This window comes from Berghia stephanieae, chromosome 12, assembly GCF_034508935.2.
Source record: "Berghia stephanieae isolate SIO BIC M18660-M18661 chromosome 12, UCSD_Bste_1.3, whole genome shotgun sequence".
NCBI classification, from domain to species: domain Eukaryota; kingdom Metazoa; phylum Mollusca; class Gastropoda; order Nudibranchia; family Aeolidiidae; genus Berghia; species Berghia stephanieae.
Window position 1 is genome coordinate 814,522 of NC_088371.1, and position 20,000 is coordinate 834,521.

Here is a 20,000-nt window from a genome sequence, read left to right on the forward strand (position 1 = left end):
TAATAATAATAATAATATAATATAATAATAATAATAATAATAATAATAATAATAATAATGTTAATAATAATAATAATAATAATAATAATAATAATAATGTTAATAATAATAATAATAATAATAATAATAATAATAATAATATAATAATAATAATAATAATAATAATAATAATAATAATAATAATAATAATAATAATAATATAATAGATCCTTATTGTCCATAATTGTGGCAATTTGTCATTTAGTTACACTTGTTATAACGTTAAATGATAACTGTAACATTGAACAGATATTTCACTCCTACTTATTTTCTCTCTCTCTCTCTCATTCTCTCTCTCTCTCTCTCTCTCTCTCTCTCTCTCTCTCTCTCTCTCTTCCTCTCTTCCTTTTTTCACACGTGCGATATACACAACATAAACATATTCATTTCGTTTTCAATTTGTTACAATTGTGGCAATTCGACAGCAAAAATCATCATCATTATCAATTGGTCAGTTAATCTAACATTAGATAAATTAATCAGTTAATCACTCAACTTATCAATCCTTGGTTTTTCTGTACCATATGAAATATTCAAATTTTTTATTGCTGATGGAACGAACGTTGATTAATATTTGTTAGTTCTACATTTAATCTGACAAAATCTTCTCCCAGATGGTAAAAGACTAAATTCATGGTATAAAATATGTTTTTTATTGTTGGTAATTGAGAATGCTTTCCTTTCTATTGCTTTTCCATGAATTCTTTCTACTCCATCAAGATGATGGTTTATTATTTTTGTTGCCTCTTTGATAGATTTTGACATTTTTTATTTATCTTTAAGTCGGCATCCGCCAAACCATATGATGCAGCCAAACACAATTACACTTTTAATCAATGAGTCATAAACTCTTAACATAGTTTTCTTCCTTACTTGAAATGTTCTCAATTTCCTTAGGATGTATAATCTTTGGGCAACTTTCTTAGATATTATATTAATATGTTGAGAGAAATTGAGGGAACTATCAATGGTTATTCCTAAATATTTAAAATAGTCAACTATCTCAACATCATCTTTACCGATCGTCACACACTTTAAGTCGTTTTTATTTTTTACACCAAACACCTGTTCTTTCGTTTTTTCAACATTTAATTCAAGCTGATTTTGTTTACACTAATCGGTGAATATATTTTTTTGTTTGAAATAATTCTTTTCGGTAACTTTATCTTTTAATAAGCCAAGAATAGCAGTATCATCTGCATATTTCACTATAAAACAATTTTCAAAGGATGGTCTGCAGTCGTTGGTGTATATGATGTACAGGATTGGGGAACTCACGCAGCCTTGGGGAGATCCGTTCGACAACGTTCTTTTGTTGGAGATATGTTCACCCAATTTTACACATTGCGGTCTATGGGTCAGAAACTCTTTATACCATTTAATAGTGTAGTTTGGAATATCAATGTTGCACAACTTTTGAAGCAAAATATCTGTGTTCATGGCATTAAAAGCTGACGAAAAGTCGACAAACAGGATTCTGGCGTAATTCGAGGGCGTTTGGTCAAGGTGTTTTGAGATCGAATTTGTGGTGGTTAATAGTGCGTCTTCTACACTGAGATGTTGCTGGTATGCAAATTGGTACGGATCTAGCAATTTCAGGTCATAGCATTATTTAAACGTTGTTTACCAATCTGCCCTGATTAAATGATGGTGGGTACAATATCGAAGGAAAATTGTTCTTTTAAAGAAAGAAAGAAAGAAAGAAGGTTTTTTTTTCTATTAGGGTTTGCTCGAGATCGGAGGATTTTTTTTTCTGTTAGGGTTAGCCATAAGTCTTAGCAAAGGTACTAGGGTGGTTTTTTTCCAAATAGTGTTAGTTAAATGTATTAGGTTTTATTTTTTCTTCAGGGAATATTATTTGAGTTGTTTCACTCTGTAGGAGCTTTCGGAAAGACTCCCTGCCCCAGGATCGTCTTTCACCTCTGCTCACGTCTGCTACTTCAGGTTTATTTTCGCAGTTGATTTTCTTACCACAACCTGTTTTCACGCACGGACAACAGTATGTTGCTGTGTCACGGGTCAGAGGCTATAGTGGCTTACACTTCATATTGGGCCACACAGAAAAATCAACAGATGATGTACCAACTTACACAGACAACGTTGTTTACCAATATGCCCTGATTAAATGATGGTGGGTACAATATCAAAGGAAAATCGTTCTTTTCCCGCAAAATTGCCGGATTTTTACTAGTATATATATATATATATATATATATATATATATATATATATATATATATATATCCAGCTACACATAGAAAAATATGACGTTCAAACTTAGCACGATCGTGAGGACTCTCTTCTGTCAACTACTTAGGGGATCACGACGACGCTGGCTGACTAACCCTGGGAACTTTTCCCTATTTTGTCTTTTACACCTAGGTGCACACAGTTGCAAATAAGTACACATTGATCCGTACATAATGCTTGTTTGATACGATGGACACATTTATTCAACATTTCGTTGTATAAAAGTTGATGTTTTATAAAAGATATGTTACATTATATTATCTCTTCTCTAGATTAAAGTAACATGAAGTCGACAAAGAATTGGATAAATGGTTTCTCCACGATTCAAATTTTCAAACTGACCATCTTCTTTATCATAGTCTACGTCATACTTAATATGGCCTTTCCATTCAATGCATACCTGATTAGACTTACTACAAATTTAACACCAACTCCCCCGGATGCTGGAACAAATCTGAATAGACTTACTCCAAATTTAACACCAACTCCCCCGGACGCTGGAACAAACCTGAATAGACTTACTCCAAATTTAACACCAACTCCCACGAACACTGGAACAAACGCCTCGTTTCTTGAAGGCCTGAGAAAAATGGGCGTGGAACCAGCTGAGATGCACCTTTTCAAATCTCCGTTGATTATTACCCCACACGTTTATGACGTCAATAGCAATGGCAACGTTTATAGACAACCCGGGACGAGAAAGAACAAGATTATATCATTCTATCATGTCAGTCAGTAAGTATATTTTTGATGTGTTATCAACTCTCGTACCTTCCCCTCCCCCTTTTTTCTCTTCTGTCTTTATGCGTGTAACATGGGTTATTACTTCGAATAATTAGTCATATTATTTGCTGTCAATGAGTTTTTGTCTTGTGTTATGACACTCGCTTTTGGATCTTTAGCTGCCTGGTTCGAGCACGGCTATGAGCGGCATAAATTTGAGTCCTTGGAATAGGCTCTTCACTCATATTCTCTCACCCTCCTCAGATATGAAATGAGAGCCCGACTGTAACAACGTTGTCTTTTAATATCGCCCTTCAGGAGTCATGTCTCGTCCAAATGTTAAGTGTTGAGTTTGGCCGAGGACCCCTTATGAAACGCTTTGGGCACATTTAGAGTGGTTGAGCAGAACCTTGACAATTAAAGAGATAAAAGAAAAGACGCAATAATATTTAAAATAAACTACATTGTTTTATATTTAAACAAAAATTACATGTTTTGATTTTGATTTTTGTCGTGGAGTTAGCAAATTTTTTATGACTATATCACTTTCCTGGAGTTAAATATGCATAAATAAAAACAAACAGCTGCAGCTCAAAAGCTTGTGTCATTTTTTAGATAATAATATAACATTAACACTCAATACCACACTTTTAAAAACATGCTTTAAGACCATTAAAATTATTTGGCCTTTCTCTTTTAACAAAATAATAATCATTCAAGATGGCCGCCAAACAAATTCATTTTCCATAGCAAAAAGTGAATATTTCTTTCATGTTCTGTACATTTTTTATATTCTAAAACCTTAACGCCTCCTTCAATTTTCAACCCATCTACTTCTAACTTTCTACAAGTAAGTGGTATAAAAGTATGCAGATCCTGTAGAAACCGGATATTTAAAAGAAAAATTATAAGTAATGTGCAATTATCGAACTTTTTTCAAGTGGAATAATTGAGTGATAAATTTGGCATTAATTTTTTAACTTTCTACTTTTAAAAAAGGGTTTCCAGAGCCTCTTTGCGTTCCTTTTGTCTACTTGTGGCCAAAATATGATAGCCAGAGATAACAAACAGAGATAACAGTCTCATGTGTGCAAGTTATTGATCAGTTACTGATTAAGAGATTAAAGCAGCAAATACAAACACTCAATAACACCGTTTAGAAACAATTTGCAGCTTCTTTTTCTTTTCATGAAATGATGCACTCACCCTGAAGATGTTTTTTTTCATTCATGAAATGATACACTCACCCTGAAGATGTTTTTTTTTTCATTCATGAAATGATGCACTCACCCTGAAGATGTTTTTTTTTTTCATTCATGAAATGATACACTCACCCTGAAGATGTTTTTTTTTTCATTCATGAAATGATACACTCACCCTGAAGATGTTTTTTTTTTTCATTCATGAAATAATACACTCACCCTGAAGATGTTTTTTTTTCATTCATGAAATGATACACTCACCCTGAAGATGTTTTTTTTTTTCATTCATAAAATGATACACTCACCCTGAAGATGTTTTTTTTTTCATTCATGAAATGATACACTCACCCTGAAGATGTTTTATTTTTCATTCATGAAATGATACACTCACCCTGAAGATGTTTTTTATTTCATTCATGAAATGATACACTCACCCTGAAGATGTTTTTTTTTCATTCATGAAATGATACACTCACCCTGAAGATGTTTTTTCTTCATTCATGAAATGATACACTCACCCTGAAGATGTTTTTTTTTTTCATTCATGAAATGATACACTCACCCTGAAGATGTTTGTTTTTTTCATTCATGAAATGATACACTCACCCTGAAGATGTTTTTTTTTCATTCATGAAATGATACACTCACCCTGAAGATGTTTTTTTTTCATTCATGAAATGATACACTCACCTGAAGATGTTTTTTTTTCATTCATGAAATGATACACTCACCCTGAAGATGTTTTTTTTTCATTCATGAAATGATACACTCACCCTGAAGATTTTTTTTTTCATTCATGAAATGATACACTCACCCTGAAGATGTTTTTTTTTCATTCATGAAATGATACACTCACCCTGAAGATGTTTTTTTTTTCATTCATGAAATGATACACTCACCCTGAAGATGTTTTTTTTTCATTCATGAAATGATACACTCACCCTGAAGATGTTTTTTTTTCATTCATGAAATGATACACCCACCCTGAAGATGTTTTTTTTTTTCATTCATGAAATGATACACTCACCCTAAAGATGGTTTTTTTTTTCATTCATGAAATGATACACTCACCCTGAAGATGTTTTTTTTTTCATTCATGAAATGATACACTCACCCTGAAGATGGTTCAAAGAAGAACGAAGCTACAACAGAGATTTCAAAAATTGTCCCTACAGCCAATGTGAAGTGGACCTCACGGGGGAAAAGATGAACAGGGCGGACCTTGTTCTATTTGATTGTAGAAGGCTTGATTTTCCGCCCGGGAAAAGAACCGCCGGCCAGTTGTGGGCCCTGGGATGCTGGGAGAGTGATGCAAACTGGAATTATAAAAGTAAAGATTGTTTCTGTCTTTTAATTTACAACATCTGTTCTTTATAAAGATTCATCACTGTCACGAAATTTTGAAATATGAGCTTCCGCCTGTCAACCGTATTAATTGCTAAAAGTGCCTGACTGAGTCAATAAGATAGAGAGAAAGATAATGGGAGCAAATATGACTCATAAATAAGGGAACAACGCAAAACAAACGATGTTTCGCCATTTGGTCGTTTTCACGTAAACATGAAATATATATATATATATATATATATATATATATATATATATATATATATATATATATATATATATATATATATATATGAGCCAAGGTCAAAAGGTGCCCGCCTGATACTAGTGTTAAGAAAATTTTGATTTTTACTTAATTATGGGCTGTTTTCATTGGGTTAATGCTTGTAATCAATTGATAATATGAAGAAGAAATAAAATTAGATAGCTCAACATACTCTGTTCAACAGAATATGAAATAAACAACTTGAAAGTCAAATTTGAATGCTGTTTGGCATGTGCTTAAAACGAGGTCAACGCATCACCTTTCTGGAAATCATGTAGAAATTAAATGTGATGTTTTAGCTCACGTGATTTAAATCTGACTAATAGTATGAAGTCAAAATTTACTTTTAAACGCAATTGCAGTATATTACATATCTGATTAAGTTTCATATAGAGTTCTTAAAAAGTTGGTGTTGCTTGTGACCTTTGGTGTCATCAAACACAGCACAATACTAAGACTCGACACGAAACTTTAAAGGTCATTTTTAATGTTAATAAAATCTTTTATTATGAGAAAAAAGGATAGATTTACTATCTGAATTCAAATCTTGGAGTAAATGTATACCGTTTTGCCGATATTGAGGTTTATTGGTTTTGGTGTCATTTGTCACAAGCAACACGGCATGCGTGAACATGTGGAAGTTTGTTTCGTTAAATGGCGATTCGCAATTTTGATCCACCCTTCTTACCAGTCTTTGAAGTGCAGCACTTTCATTTGCCTTTCCAGCGTGGCTCCAGGCAGAAAAGGTAAGTTGAACTTTGGTGTCATCGCTATTTTACATTGTCACAAGCAACACTTGATATTGGATATTACAAAGTGCCACCAAAAAATTATGTTTTCAGCTGTTGTTCTATTTACAAATATGATATTATGACATCTCACATAAGACTGATTTTGACACAATTAATTATTTCCTTGTAATTCTAATTTTTTTATGTTTCGGATTGTATCAATCAAGAAAAAGACAAAACTCAAGCTTTTGACGAATCCAGATAAAAGAAGGGTTGTCAAGAAATTTGATTTGATTTACTATTAACACACTAAATTACTACAAACTAGCAGATTTGAGCAGTAGGGCGGATGTTACGGTATGGTTACATGAATTCATTACCATGGCTGATATTTATATAGAGTTTGTAAGACTTCTGGTACTTTTTGTGACCATTGGTGTCATTGGTTAAAATGTCACAGGTGACACTTAAGTTTGAAGTTTCTAATGTATTTCTGTTTTCATGTTCTTCAAAGCTTGAAATGTCATTGAATTACATTTTAAGAGGCTATATTACATGTGTTCAGTTGCTATTCTTGATTTATTGAGGCAAAATTGCGTTCTAGTGCCGATTTTGACCAAAGTAAAAGCAACAATGGTATTACTAATATCTAAGCATATTTCCAATTTGCTAGTATTTAGTCTCTTAAAATATTATCGAATTTCATTTTAGAGTAGGTTATTGTGCTTTTTTGACTGAAAATAATGATGTATTATGGACGAAAGTGTGATTTGGTGTTGCTTGTGACATAAGTAATGGTGTCACCGGTCTTATGTCACAAGTCACATTCAGATGCTCTAATTTCCATGTATATTTCTATTTTTGAAGTCTTTGGTTTCTGAAATATTATAAAATTCCATATTTAACTGTGGTTATTACACTGGTTTGACTGAAATTAATGATTTATTGTCGAAATTGCAATTTGGTATTGCTTGTGACATAAGTAATGGTGTCATCGGTCTAATGTCACAAGTGACACAATGTCGCTAAATAAGATATTCTTTGGTCACATTATTTCCCAACATTTTATTCCAAAAGTTTCTGAACATTGCTGGTAATAAGCATATGCAATATTGTTGTTGTTGTTAATGCACAAACATTTTTATGAAATAATATATTTGCATTCTATGTTGCTTGTGACCGATGACACCAAAAAAGCAACATTTTCTCCAATAGTTGGTATTATTATTGTACGATGATTGTTGTTGATTGTGTCTTTTTGTCTATAACTTATTAATAAAGTTTGATACTCAACAAAAATCATTTGGTTATTGAGTTTTTTGTCTCATTTTGGTGTCACCGGTCACAGGTGACACCAGCAACCTATAGGTATTGTTGACGATATTATGCTGCGTTAGATCTTAAAGTTATCTAAAGGGCTTTTGATTCATGAAGTACAGGGTTTTTGCTACACATATAGACACATGAATGGACTATTATGTCACTTTTATTTTGAGAAAAAAAATTGGCACCTTTTGACCTTGGCTCATATATATATATATTTATATATATATATATATATATATATATATATATATATATATAATATATATATATATATATATATATATATATGCTAGTAAAGAGCCCGCAATGTCGCGGGGAAAGAACAGGACATAGCAGAAAGAAAATACGAGAAAAAAAATCCCAAAAGATCAGACTGCCTTGACTGGGAATCGATTCTTAGATCTCCCGATTACAGGTAATCGATCCTAATCCGGGGCAAGTTTCTTTTTTGGGGGATGATCATCCGTTGTACCTTTCTTTCTGGTTTGTTTAACCGGCACTGTTTCATTAACGCATTTTCATATTTTTATCTTACACCGGTTCCTGCTCCCTAATTTGTCACAATGTGATATTTTCAAACTTTAAAAAAGGAGCTCATTTATGTCGTCATCCTCGTCCTCTCGTTTCAATGTTTGTGTTTTATAATGCAGGCAATGTTTCAAAGTAGAAAAGCGTACACCTCAGAAGAAGAATAAAAGTATTATATCGTCTCAGCTATCCGAATAACCTCAAGGGTGTAATGAATGCACGTCTGCGCAGAATTCAGGAGACATGTCCATAACTATACCAAATCAAGAAGATCTATTTACAGAGTTATCTAAAGCTAAACATATCAACAAAAAGATCTTACTAACCACTCGGGACATGCAAACAATCTCGTGGAAGCAGTGCTTTGTCATAACGACATTGGGAGGGTAGACCTCAGTGTTGTTCAGCCAGCGGCGCGCATGGACTTTGCTCCGTACCCGAAAGATTAACACCTCTCATTAGCTCCATTTGCGGCGCTGCGCTGCGGCTGACATATTGGTTTTTTTCAGTCAAACATTGGAATAGACCCTACAACAAATTTCCGCTTGGTGAAGAATAAATGGAAATCTTTATTCTTTATTTAATTTATTGATATGTATTGGCAGGTTGCAAGGGGTTGGTGCGTGTATGGTTAAAAAAATTAAGCTTTTATATAGAGCGATATCCACTAATCTTGCTCAAAGCGCTTTACAAGGGATCCTTGGCCAACAGCAACATTTAACATGAAGGACGTGACAACGCTGTTAACGGCCAGGTACTTATTTTACATCCGAGTAAAGTGAGAGAATGTGAGTAAAGAGCCTTCTGAGTGACTGAGTGACTCTCGAACCCAGGACTTCCGATCTGAGCCATCCCACTAGACCACATAACAGCACGTAAGGGAGAGGGGGAGGGGAGTGGTGCTGTTTAACAAGTATTCAATTACCGCCGTAGCTAATCTTTATCAATCCATGGTACGTGGCATTGAAATTAGAAAGGATGGCTGTGTGGTAAAAATAAACAGATAGGTGTCGGTTATGGGTTATGCGAGCAAACGATGGAGTGTGTGAGTGACTGTATGTGTTGCATAGTATAGCGCACTGTAGGTAGATACACACGATACACTTATTCGTAATTGTTAATGCCATAATAAATCATCAGTGGTCGACGCGTGTATATACTCCGAAACGTGGAGTGCAACACTCGAAAAGTTTTGAATACACTAAAACATCATAAATTCAGATAAATACTCACCCCCCCCCCCAAAAAAAAAACCCCAAAAAAACAACACACACACACACACACACACACACACACACATTATTTACAACCAGATATATTTGTAAGGCCATACGGTTGGCCCAGGGATCCAAAAACCAAACACAGAAAAACAAAACAAAACAGCTGCAAGCCACCAAGACAAATAAGACTGTTAGAAAAGTGAGAGGTCTCCTAAACTTTTATTAGGAATATGTGCCAAACCTTTTAGATATTGCAACGTCTTTAACACATCTCACAAAGAAACCAATGCCAAACAAAATAAACTGGACAAATGAATGGTGACTAACAGCTCTATAAAAAAAATGACTTCGTAATTCGTAGCGGAGAAATCCTTTTTCAGTTAATTGTCTTAGAATTTAAAGGTCTAGATATGGCAACGCCTTTAACACATCTCACAAAGAAACCAATGCCAAACAAAATAAACTGGAATGGGAAAAAAAGCTTAAATTAACAACTTAAATCAGTTCTATGTTCTGAACCAGTCTTTAACCAGATTTACGTAAGAAGTTCAATGAAATGCAACTTGGAACAGAATTGCAGGTGTTTTAATTCAAGAATATGACTGTGCATTAATGTCATCCGAATATAAAAGGAAACAAAATTCTAAACAGAGAAACAAGGTACTCGGTGATAGAACGAGAATGCTTGGGTTTTATATAATAGTCCATGTAAAATTTAAAAATTCACCAAAGAATTTTCTTATTTCAGACGATTTTAACTAATAATAGGATATTGTTCGCAATTCAATTGACAAGTTTGATTGTTTTTTTTTCTCTTTTTTTAAAATCAATTTGTTAAAAATGGTTTTACCAGATTACGACAAATGGAAGGACGCCTTTAACGTGACGTTTAGTTATCGATTGGACTCTGACGTCATGTCCCCATACAGGATGCTGGCATGGCGTGACAGGTCACAACTAACTTTAAAATGGGAAGATTATAGTAAGTTTTCACTATTTTTCGTTACAGAGTGCGAAGACTACGGAAAGATTATAAAATAGGAAGATTTTGTGAAAATATTACCATTTTTGCATTATAAAGTTGTAAGATTTTTTCCTTTATCATTATAAAGTGGCCAGATTTTATCCTTTTTCATTTAAAGTGATACGATTTTACCATTTTTCATTGTAAAGTGGGATAATTTTGGTAAGATTTCACAATTTTTTATTTCAGAGTGGAAAGATTTTGGGAGATTTCACTGTTTTCCGATAACAGAACACCATGGGAAGATTTTGGAAAGATTTTATAATTTTCTATACCAAAGTGTGAAGGTTATTGTAAGATTTTCACATGGAAGATTATGGATACATTTTACTTTTTGTAATGAAAATGGGAAGATTATTGTAAACATTTCATTAATATTTACGAAATGGGGAAAGATTCGCCATCTATGCATTGAACACGATAAGAATAGATTAAGGCGATTTTAATGTGTCCAATAAATTGCGCGTGTGAGTTAACGTGTTTTTTTTTATCAGGATGTGACTGAGCACGTTTTGTAAGTCGCTTTCTTAATTCAGTGGATGGTGAGTCATCAGTCAGCCCAAGTGGTGTCTGGTGTTCTTCAGGGTACAGTTCTCCCTTCCTATTCTTTATCTGCATTAATGATATGACAGAAAGACTTTAACCAGGAACCCAACTGAGATTGTTTGCAGATGGCGGTGGCCTTCTTTATCGTTGAATAAGAACTAAACGTGACACAGAAATTCTTCAAGCCGATCTAGATAGCTTACAAATCTGGAAAATAGAAAATAGCATGGAATTCCATCATCAGAAGTGCCAGATTCTAACATTCATAAACAACAGAAAAATCACACATTCAACATGCACAATATGATTGTACTACAACACTGCACTTGAAGCAATGCGAAATATCTAACAGTAACAATAACTAAAAAACTAAATTGGAAAGACCATGTTACAAACATATGCAAACAAGAAAAATCGACCTTAGGCTTCCTCATAAGAAACTTATATGAAGTTAAAGCCTTTGTTAGACCTACATTAGAATATTATAATATCTCTGTCTGGGACCCTCACCACAAATCAGAGAAATCCAAGAAATCGAAGAAATACAAAACAGACCGTTGAAATTTATAAATCAAAACAACAAAGTTAACAAACATGAAACGGATTTTAATCTCAAATCATTACAACAGAGAAGAAAGCGTGACAAAGTAGCATATTTTGCAAAGACCCAAACGATCAAGTTAAATTAGCCCTCGGTAATATTCAGCAAAATAAGAGGAAGTCATCCAAGTGTATGGTTCCCCACTCAAGAGTGGATGCACTCTTTCATAACATCGACATTAACTTCCTCCTTACCAACCATTTTCAGTAGTTTCCCAAAATGGCAGGCTTATCGAGCAGAAAAATCTTTTTTTTTTTAAACTCAAAACAATGTCTACAAAAAACTTGATGTTCTTATTAATTAAACAAATATCATTGTGATGTACAAAATAAATCTGAATAAGAAAAAATATATATTATGCCGCAAAAAATGTGACGATTTTGGTATAGGTGGTAAGAAGAGGGTTAAGACAGTGGAATAGTCTCACAGAAGAAGAAGAAGAAGAAGAAGAAGAAGAAGAAGAAGAAGAAGAAGAAGAAGAAGAAGAAGAAGAAGAAGAAGATACGGTGTTTCAACAACATGGCACATTGTAGGAATGGTCTAGTTGATGAAAACTGATGTTATAGTTATAGCAAAAAATACGATTTAAATTTACTAAACATAACATAACATAACATAACATAACATAACATAACATAACATAACATAACATAACATGACCACCCACCCCCCTTTTTTCTGTCTGTAAATTATATTTCAGTGGCGATAGCGAAAAATAAAACAAAGACAGCGACATGGTGGGCGAGTAACTGTCAATCCAACAGATTAAACTTTGTGAAGTCAATGCAGGTAAGCACAGGTGGCACAGAGCGCAGCCTTTGTTAATTCTTAGCCTGACAAAGATAAAAAAAGAACAAAAACAGAACCCGTCAAAATCCAGGTCGAGGGCCACCAAAAAAGAGAATCATGAGTTGTATTCAATAGTTCAACCAATGGGGTTATTTGTTTCCTTGAACACTATTGAAGACAAGTCGCATGGCAGTAGGAGAAGTAGTCATTCTTAGCCAAGAGGCCCATGGTGCCAGCGTTAAGTCGGGTTTCTATAGCGTGCTAATCTATCACAAAGTAATTACCGCCATTTCTAACACACCAAGCTACCCATTCACCGCTAGGTGAAGAGGTGGGTCAGAATTTTTTTTAATCGACTTGCACCAGGGATTTATCCTAGTCCCTTTGCGTGTGAAGCGAGTGCTCTACCAACTGAGCTATCGGGACTCCCAGCGAGGCAGTGCACTAGTTTTAAATGATGTCAAAACACAAGCCCTAGTGTCAGGCTATACATTAACAAAGGCTTCTTAAGGAATCTCTATAAATGTATTGATGTCATGCATAATATAATATTTACCTAGTATTCCCGTCGGATCAGTCGTATCGACACACAAAACTACGTGTAACATTTATCGTTTATTCTTGAACAGAATGATCATCTGTTTCCTCGATCACTTTTATCGACAACTCACTTAGCGACGCACTCATATAATAATAACGTTAAAATACAAGTCTTAGTCTTAGTATCAGGCTATCATAAGTTATTGAAGGGTTAACGCGCTACGATTTTTAGTTGTCCAACGAGAACATTGAGTTGAAATGACAATTAAATTGCATTGAATTGAATAAATTATTCATTGTCGGTAAAAAAAACAACATTTGCATACATCTTTTATACAAAAACAACTGGAAAAATAACAAAAACTAAATAAAAATAATCATTAAAAGTGAAATTAAATAATCCATATTTTCTTAATACAATCTGATTTAAAATAAGTAAGCCCTTTTAGGCTTTTCACCAACAAAATAATTTTTACTGCAAATAGCTATAAATTAAATACTATATATTTGACATAAAAATTGACGTCTTGCCGTTTGAATCAATATTGTGGCATACATACGAGAACGGAAAACAGATCTGAAGAAGTCTAAGAGGCTGCAAATTTTGTTATACGAGTATCTCAACCCTTTCAAATATGTCTCTGTTCTGGTGTGCTCTCGCAGATTATTTCTCGAAACTGCAGTGGTATAACGAGAGGACTGTTCAGCAAAATGGGCTGTTTTGATAGTTGGAGCATTAACATTATTGGTTGCCCAAAATCATATTGTGTAATATTAAAAAGTTACTTAATTTCAGAGGCATTTAGGGATAATTTATTAAGAATTTTGAAAGTTTATATTCCCATAATTTGCATTCGCTTGGTTTCAATGGGGATAATGTTAATCTTTGTTAACTCACTCAATACTAGAGATTTTTGCTACTTTTCAAAAATGGAAAAAATGTACGTATTAAAAATGAGCATGTACATAGAAAGGCCTTTCTGCATATTTCCTTAATATGAAAGTCAAATTTCAGTTGGAACTCAATTCCTAGTCTAACAGTATCTCCACATGGCTTTGTTACAAAATCAGTATTAAATATCGGGCACTTATTCTGCGTTATTTTGCCTAGAGCCTGAAACTTGTCTACATTAGGCTTAAGCCATTTATTTGAAGCAATTTGTCAGGATCTGGCTCTTCCGCTTACGAACATGAGTAAGACTTTTAACTGTTTGTATAGCAGTAAGATCGTTTATTATCGTCGGCATAATTATATAGGACTGAATATTTTACAAATAAAAATTTGTCATTTATGAGAATGTTAAAAGCAATGGACCTAAAATGGATTCCCGTGGCCTAGCAGTACGTTCTTTGCTTCGTACACGAAAGGTGTACTGAGTTTGATCACCCGCCGCTATATTATAGCATTTATCAGTTTTCTATTTATGTGAGGCATCCCCTAAATTTACGTCACAATGTAAGGCGACGATTTTCGAGGACAGTGAGAAATGAATCGTTGTTACTTGTACTCGAGGTAATATATTACAAATACATTAATTTCACTATTAATACCCGTCACCGTTTGCTTTCTTTTGGTTGATTTCATTGCGACGCAATCTTTTATGATGTAGGCGTTGAGATTACGATGGCTGTGGTCGGGCTATGATTTTACAACGGCCATTGTCCTGTAAGGAGGCTACAGACAGGCTTATGTCTACAAAGGCGAAGGTCAATGTATCAGTTTACAGAGGTTACGCTGCGTGCAGGCTGTGAGTTCACGATGGCTACCGTAAGGCTATGAGTATGGGGTTACGAATGTCACGGTCAGGCTATGAGTTTTCTATTGTTAGGATTAGGCTACATATAAGTTTACAAAAGATACCAGTGAGGTTGGGGGATCGGTAGTAGAGTGTCTGCTCTTGCAACAAAACTCAAGAGCTGTCGAGTTTGATCAATGACCCTATGGATGACTACAATTTAAATAAAAAACGCTCCAATTTGTGAGTACTTGGCAAAGCTTTTACCTCATTCATTCAAGTGTTAATGAGTACATTCCAAAATATAGTCAAAGCGACTAAGGCGGGTGAATACGACTGAACTGGGAGGAGTTCAAACACAAACTGTTCAGCTGCCTAGTAAATTTGTTATGCTATGTGGGCTGGGACCGGGGGTTCACTGAAGAGTTTTCCTAGTATTTCCGTCATCGTTTCGGATTGCAACTTTGTCATTTCCAACCATATCCTATTTTATAATTTCACCCGTAGTCATTACTATACTGTGTTTAAAATGTTCTGTCCAATATATGATGTGTTGTAATTTTTCAATAGCGCTTTTTCAACGTTTTCTGTAGTTTCCATAAGTTTCTCACGCAGTTATTCAGTTTTTGAAGTTTTTGTCGTTTGGTGTGTGTAAAAAGACAATTTAATGTTTAGTCCATCGTTTTAATGACACTGGTTTAGTAAAAGACCTTCCAATAAGTGGCAGGTCACGAACGCAAACCGAGAGAATGAATTGGTGGATTTTACAACAACATAGAAAAAACCCGATCGAGACAAGTGCAGACACTGCTCAGTAAATAGGTGTGTCTAAAAACATCGTTACATGAACGCCTCAGTAGTGTGAATCACTGAAACATGGCTTCAACAATCTGCACCAGACAACTGCTACAACACCAATGGCTACACACTCAAACGCCGTGACCGTGACCTCGAACAGACTACCAAAACAAAAGAAGGAGGAATGTGTATGTATAATAACGAACGATGGTGCCACCCAAACAATGTTACCGAGGTATCATCAACTAGCAACGAAGATTTGGACCTCCTAACCGTCTCCTTAAGACAATTCTACCTACCTAGAGAATGTAGCAACGTAATCATCAACATCCTCTACACACCATTGTGCACAACGCGCACTTAATACGCAAACAGAGACCATCAATAGCGAGCTCACCCAACACCCCAACGCAGTTTTCTTAACCACTAGTGATTTTAATCGTGCATCACTCGACCCCAGTGTAAAAATGTATCAACATGTCACTTTTCCAACCTGCAGCGACCAAACACTCGACCTCACATACTCTAATATCAAGCAAGCATACAAATCCAAGGCCTTGCCCCCTCTTGGCAATTTGGACCATGATATGGTACTCCTTATGCCAAACTACAAAACAATATTATAATCAAGTTGTTGAAAAAACAATCAGGATATGGGCATTCTAGAACTAAAAGGTGCCCTTGAATCAACAGACTGGGAAAATCTAACAAAACAGTGCAGTAGTATTCATGAAACAACACATGTCATCGGTTCGTACATGGCTTTCTGTGAAGAGTCATAATTAACAACAAAAACCTTCAAATGTTACGGTAACAAGCCATGGGTGACAAAAACATGAAAGAACTGCTGAACAAAAAGAAAAGGGATGTTGAAGAAAAGAAACGATTACAAAAGAAGTGAAAAGAAAAAAAGTAGAGTGCAAAGATACATTCAAAACAAAAATCGAGGAAAAACTTTAATCGAACGATATGAAAACAGAATTGGGTGGCATGAAAGAAGCAGCTGGCCTCAACAACTCCGCATCGAAGACCACTTTTCAACTTGAAAAGGGAAAAGAACAAGAACAAGTCGAAATTCTGAAAGCTTTCTACGCCCGCTTCAAAACAAAGACTTCTCCCAAGAGATTAACATGCTAAAAGAACAACTAAGCAACACAGACGAAAATTCACTCAGCGTAAATGGCAGACAATTATTGAAGTTGGTTGCTAAATTAAAACCCAACAAGGCTTCTGGGACAGATCAACCAACTGTGCGGAAACTCAAGACATACCGCCACGAGTTAACTGAAGTTTACACAAATCTATTCAACGTATCCTTTACTGAAAAAAAAACGCCCCAAAGATATGGAAATCATCTCAAATCACGCCAGTCCCCAAGAAACCACAAATCAAAGAAATCAACGACTTTAGACCAGCTGGTACTTCAGTCATTAAAACAAACGTGTAAGCCACATCTCGACAATCACCAGTTTGCCTATAAATCACAAAACGCAATTCTAACATACACAGAAATAATTTACAGGACATTAGACCAACAACAATCCCAACTCAGAACACTTTTTTTCATCGACGTATCCAATGCTTTCAACACCATTCAGTCACACCTTCTTATCCCAAAACAACAATCAATGAACGTCAATAGCTGTACTTCACAAAAGATTCTCGACTTTCTAACACCCAGACAACAGGGTGTCAGTGTCCGTCAAACAAACAACAAAGCCGTAAACGCATCAACGATAATTACATATATTGGCACACCGTCTTGGCACCTATTCTCTTTTCCACCTAATGACTGTTAGTACGTCTGAGAATGTCACCCTCATTAAATATGCAGACGACACAGCCATCGTTGCCAGTATAAGATCTGATTCAGACTTAGTCAACTACAAACAGGACATTGAAAATATAACTGTAAGTTGTGATAACCATTTTCTTAAACTAAACTAAATGACTTTAGGAAAAAGGAACAAATTATCAGTAATAATGCAGTAAATAACAAAAACGAAAATGTAGAGATTGTGCAGAAATACAAATACCTGGGTGTCGTGTTTAATGAAAAAATAAATTGGGGTTAACATACACGGAAAGTCATTAAGAATTGTAATAAGAGAATGCAGAAAATGTACAATTAAACTGTTTTAACATAGAAAAGAAATTCCTGTCAATATTTTCTGACTTAACAGTTGTTAAGTATGATAAGTTTCTGCCTCCCTGCATGGGGCGATAACCTTAGAAAATGTGATGTTATTAAAATAATAGCGTCCTCAAATTTGGAAAGAAAATTACGGCAGACTCAAAAAGATATGAAACCATGTTAAAAACCCTGTGTAATTCGAAATTCAATAAGATAATAAGAGATGAAAGTCTCACTCTGTACCCTCAAATAGAGCAATAGACGTTATAAGCTGCTGCACGTAAAGGCAAACAAAGAACGCTATTACAAATCATTCTTATCCGCTGCAATTAGGAATTGTCATATGGCATTCATTTACTTGTGTAGTTCTAAAGCTTTTCAATTATTATTAATAAAATTATTTCTGACATCTTTAATTGATGAAGGGGAAGGTAAATATAAGAGCGAGTGTGAGAATGAATGATCTGAATGTTTTCTACCGTAGTAAATGCTAACTACCTTTGATACATTGTTATTGTTATGTTGTATAATCACCTATCCTGCTAATTATCTTATCTTTTACCTTGAGCCATGTAAAAGACAATGTAATTTCTTGTTTCGGATTAATAAAATTAATCTTATCTTACCTTATCTTTAAGACGTTTGAGAGCTCGAGGTCTTCACGCTTATCGTCCATAATGGGACATCGATTTAACAGCGGCCCACAATCCTAATCGTCTTCAACGGGTCACGATATTTATTTAATCAATCGCATTGACAGCAGATGAGCTGATCATTTTGGCGGCGGAAGTGTGATGATTTGGGGGGGGGGGGAATTCTGCTCACCAATACTACCAATTCAAGACAATACGACTGTAGGAGAAATTTGTCGCGTCTTTGTAGGATAAATGTCAAATAGAAACAGACAAATAGGAGTCAGATAGGTCCCAAAAAAGTTGTCTGGTGCCACTTTTTCCCTGATATACTCGGGTTAAAGTTGCTGACAACTCGACAGATAGTAAGAAAATATTTAAGTTTTAAAAATAGGTAGTAGAATTAGTGGTATAGTATTGGCACGCTATATAGGGATATATAGGTTTAGAAGGTAAGTACTAATCCCCGTTAAAACAGAAATACTTCATTATAAATCAACAGAATTGTCACACAATAACACGTTAACACATAATTAGCCAAAAGAATAATAGTAAATTTTAATTAATTAAAGTTGGGCTATGGGTAGTTAATTTCATCCCGCTATTCAACTATTATTTATTATAATGGGGTCCTTATCTGTTTAGATTTGACTGGTGGTGGCGTCAATGTTTCTTCTACCTGGTTATTATGTGGAGAAGTCTTTTCCAATAACCGTTTGTCGCTGTGGGTCACTTGATAGATTCAACTCTGGATCAACTCGTACCCAAATCGACATTTACACACAATGTTTCCCGCTAAATAGAATTTCGAGTTCACCACTATAGCAAGTTGGTGATCGAGCGAGAGTTAGCTGAGTATTTCCTTATTAAATAGATATATGTCTTGAGTTAATGAATACCAGATACCAATGATGTTCTAGGATTCGTCTGTGCCCGGATGTGACTGGTGATTTGCTCGAGACCAATCATATTCTGCTTACGTCATCATTGATGGCGTCAGGTAATCTTGTGTAATCATAGGATACTTTTATTATGGCCCTTTGATCTCTAGACGGTTGATAAATTATTCGCTATATGTCTTTTCACGCCTGACGGTTGGGTGTTAACTCATTTAGTGTCATACTTGGGCGTTCTTGTAATTATAACAGATGGCCTTTAATTATGCTGAGATAATAAAACCATAAAACTATGGGGCGACACTGTGAGACAGTATGTATTGGGAAAGTTAGGAAGGATCTGAAATAGATCACAACAATATTGTGATGAAGTTCTTGTTCAAAAGGTTTTGCGAAAAATTGCCGAGCATGGAGCAACATTTTAACATGACAGTGCAAGCCCTCGCATGGCGAGAGTTTCATAATCACAAAACTGAGGTTTTGGACTAGCCATCGAGATCTCCTGATTTTATAGGAACTTCTTCAAAATCACAAAATTGAGGTTTTGGACTAGGCTTTGGACTAGCCATCAAGATCTCCTGACCTCTATTTAAACGAATATCTTGCGGATGACATGCATAGAAAGGTAAAGAAGAGGAGACAACCACCGCAAAATAGAGGGCAGCTCATCGTA

The 20,000-nt window shown here is 34.9% G+C and overlaps 1 protein-coding gene across 1 annotated transcript in view; it reads left to right on the top strand.

Annotated features, from left to right (window-relative positions):
- Positions 1-20,000, top strand: part of LOC144958075 (alpha-(1,3)-fucosyltransferase C-like) — a 44,524-nt gene that overhangs the window by 22,666 nt on the left and 1,858 nt on the right. Inside the window, exons 2-5 of the mRNA XM_078889682.1 lie at positions 2,562-3,024; positions 5,336-5,544; positions 10,485-10,613; positions 12,503-12,591. Coding sequence (XP_078745808.1) covers positions 2,573-3,024; positions 5,336-5,544; positions 10,485-10,613; positions 12,503-12,591 — 879 coding nt within the window. The 5' untranslated portion in view covers positions 2,562-2,572. The remainder of the gene's footprint in view (positions 1-2,561; positions 3,025-5,335; positions 5,545-10,484; positions 10,614-12,502; positions 12,592-20,000) is intronic.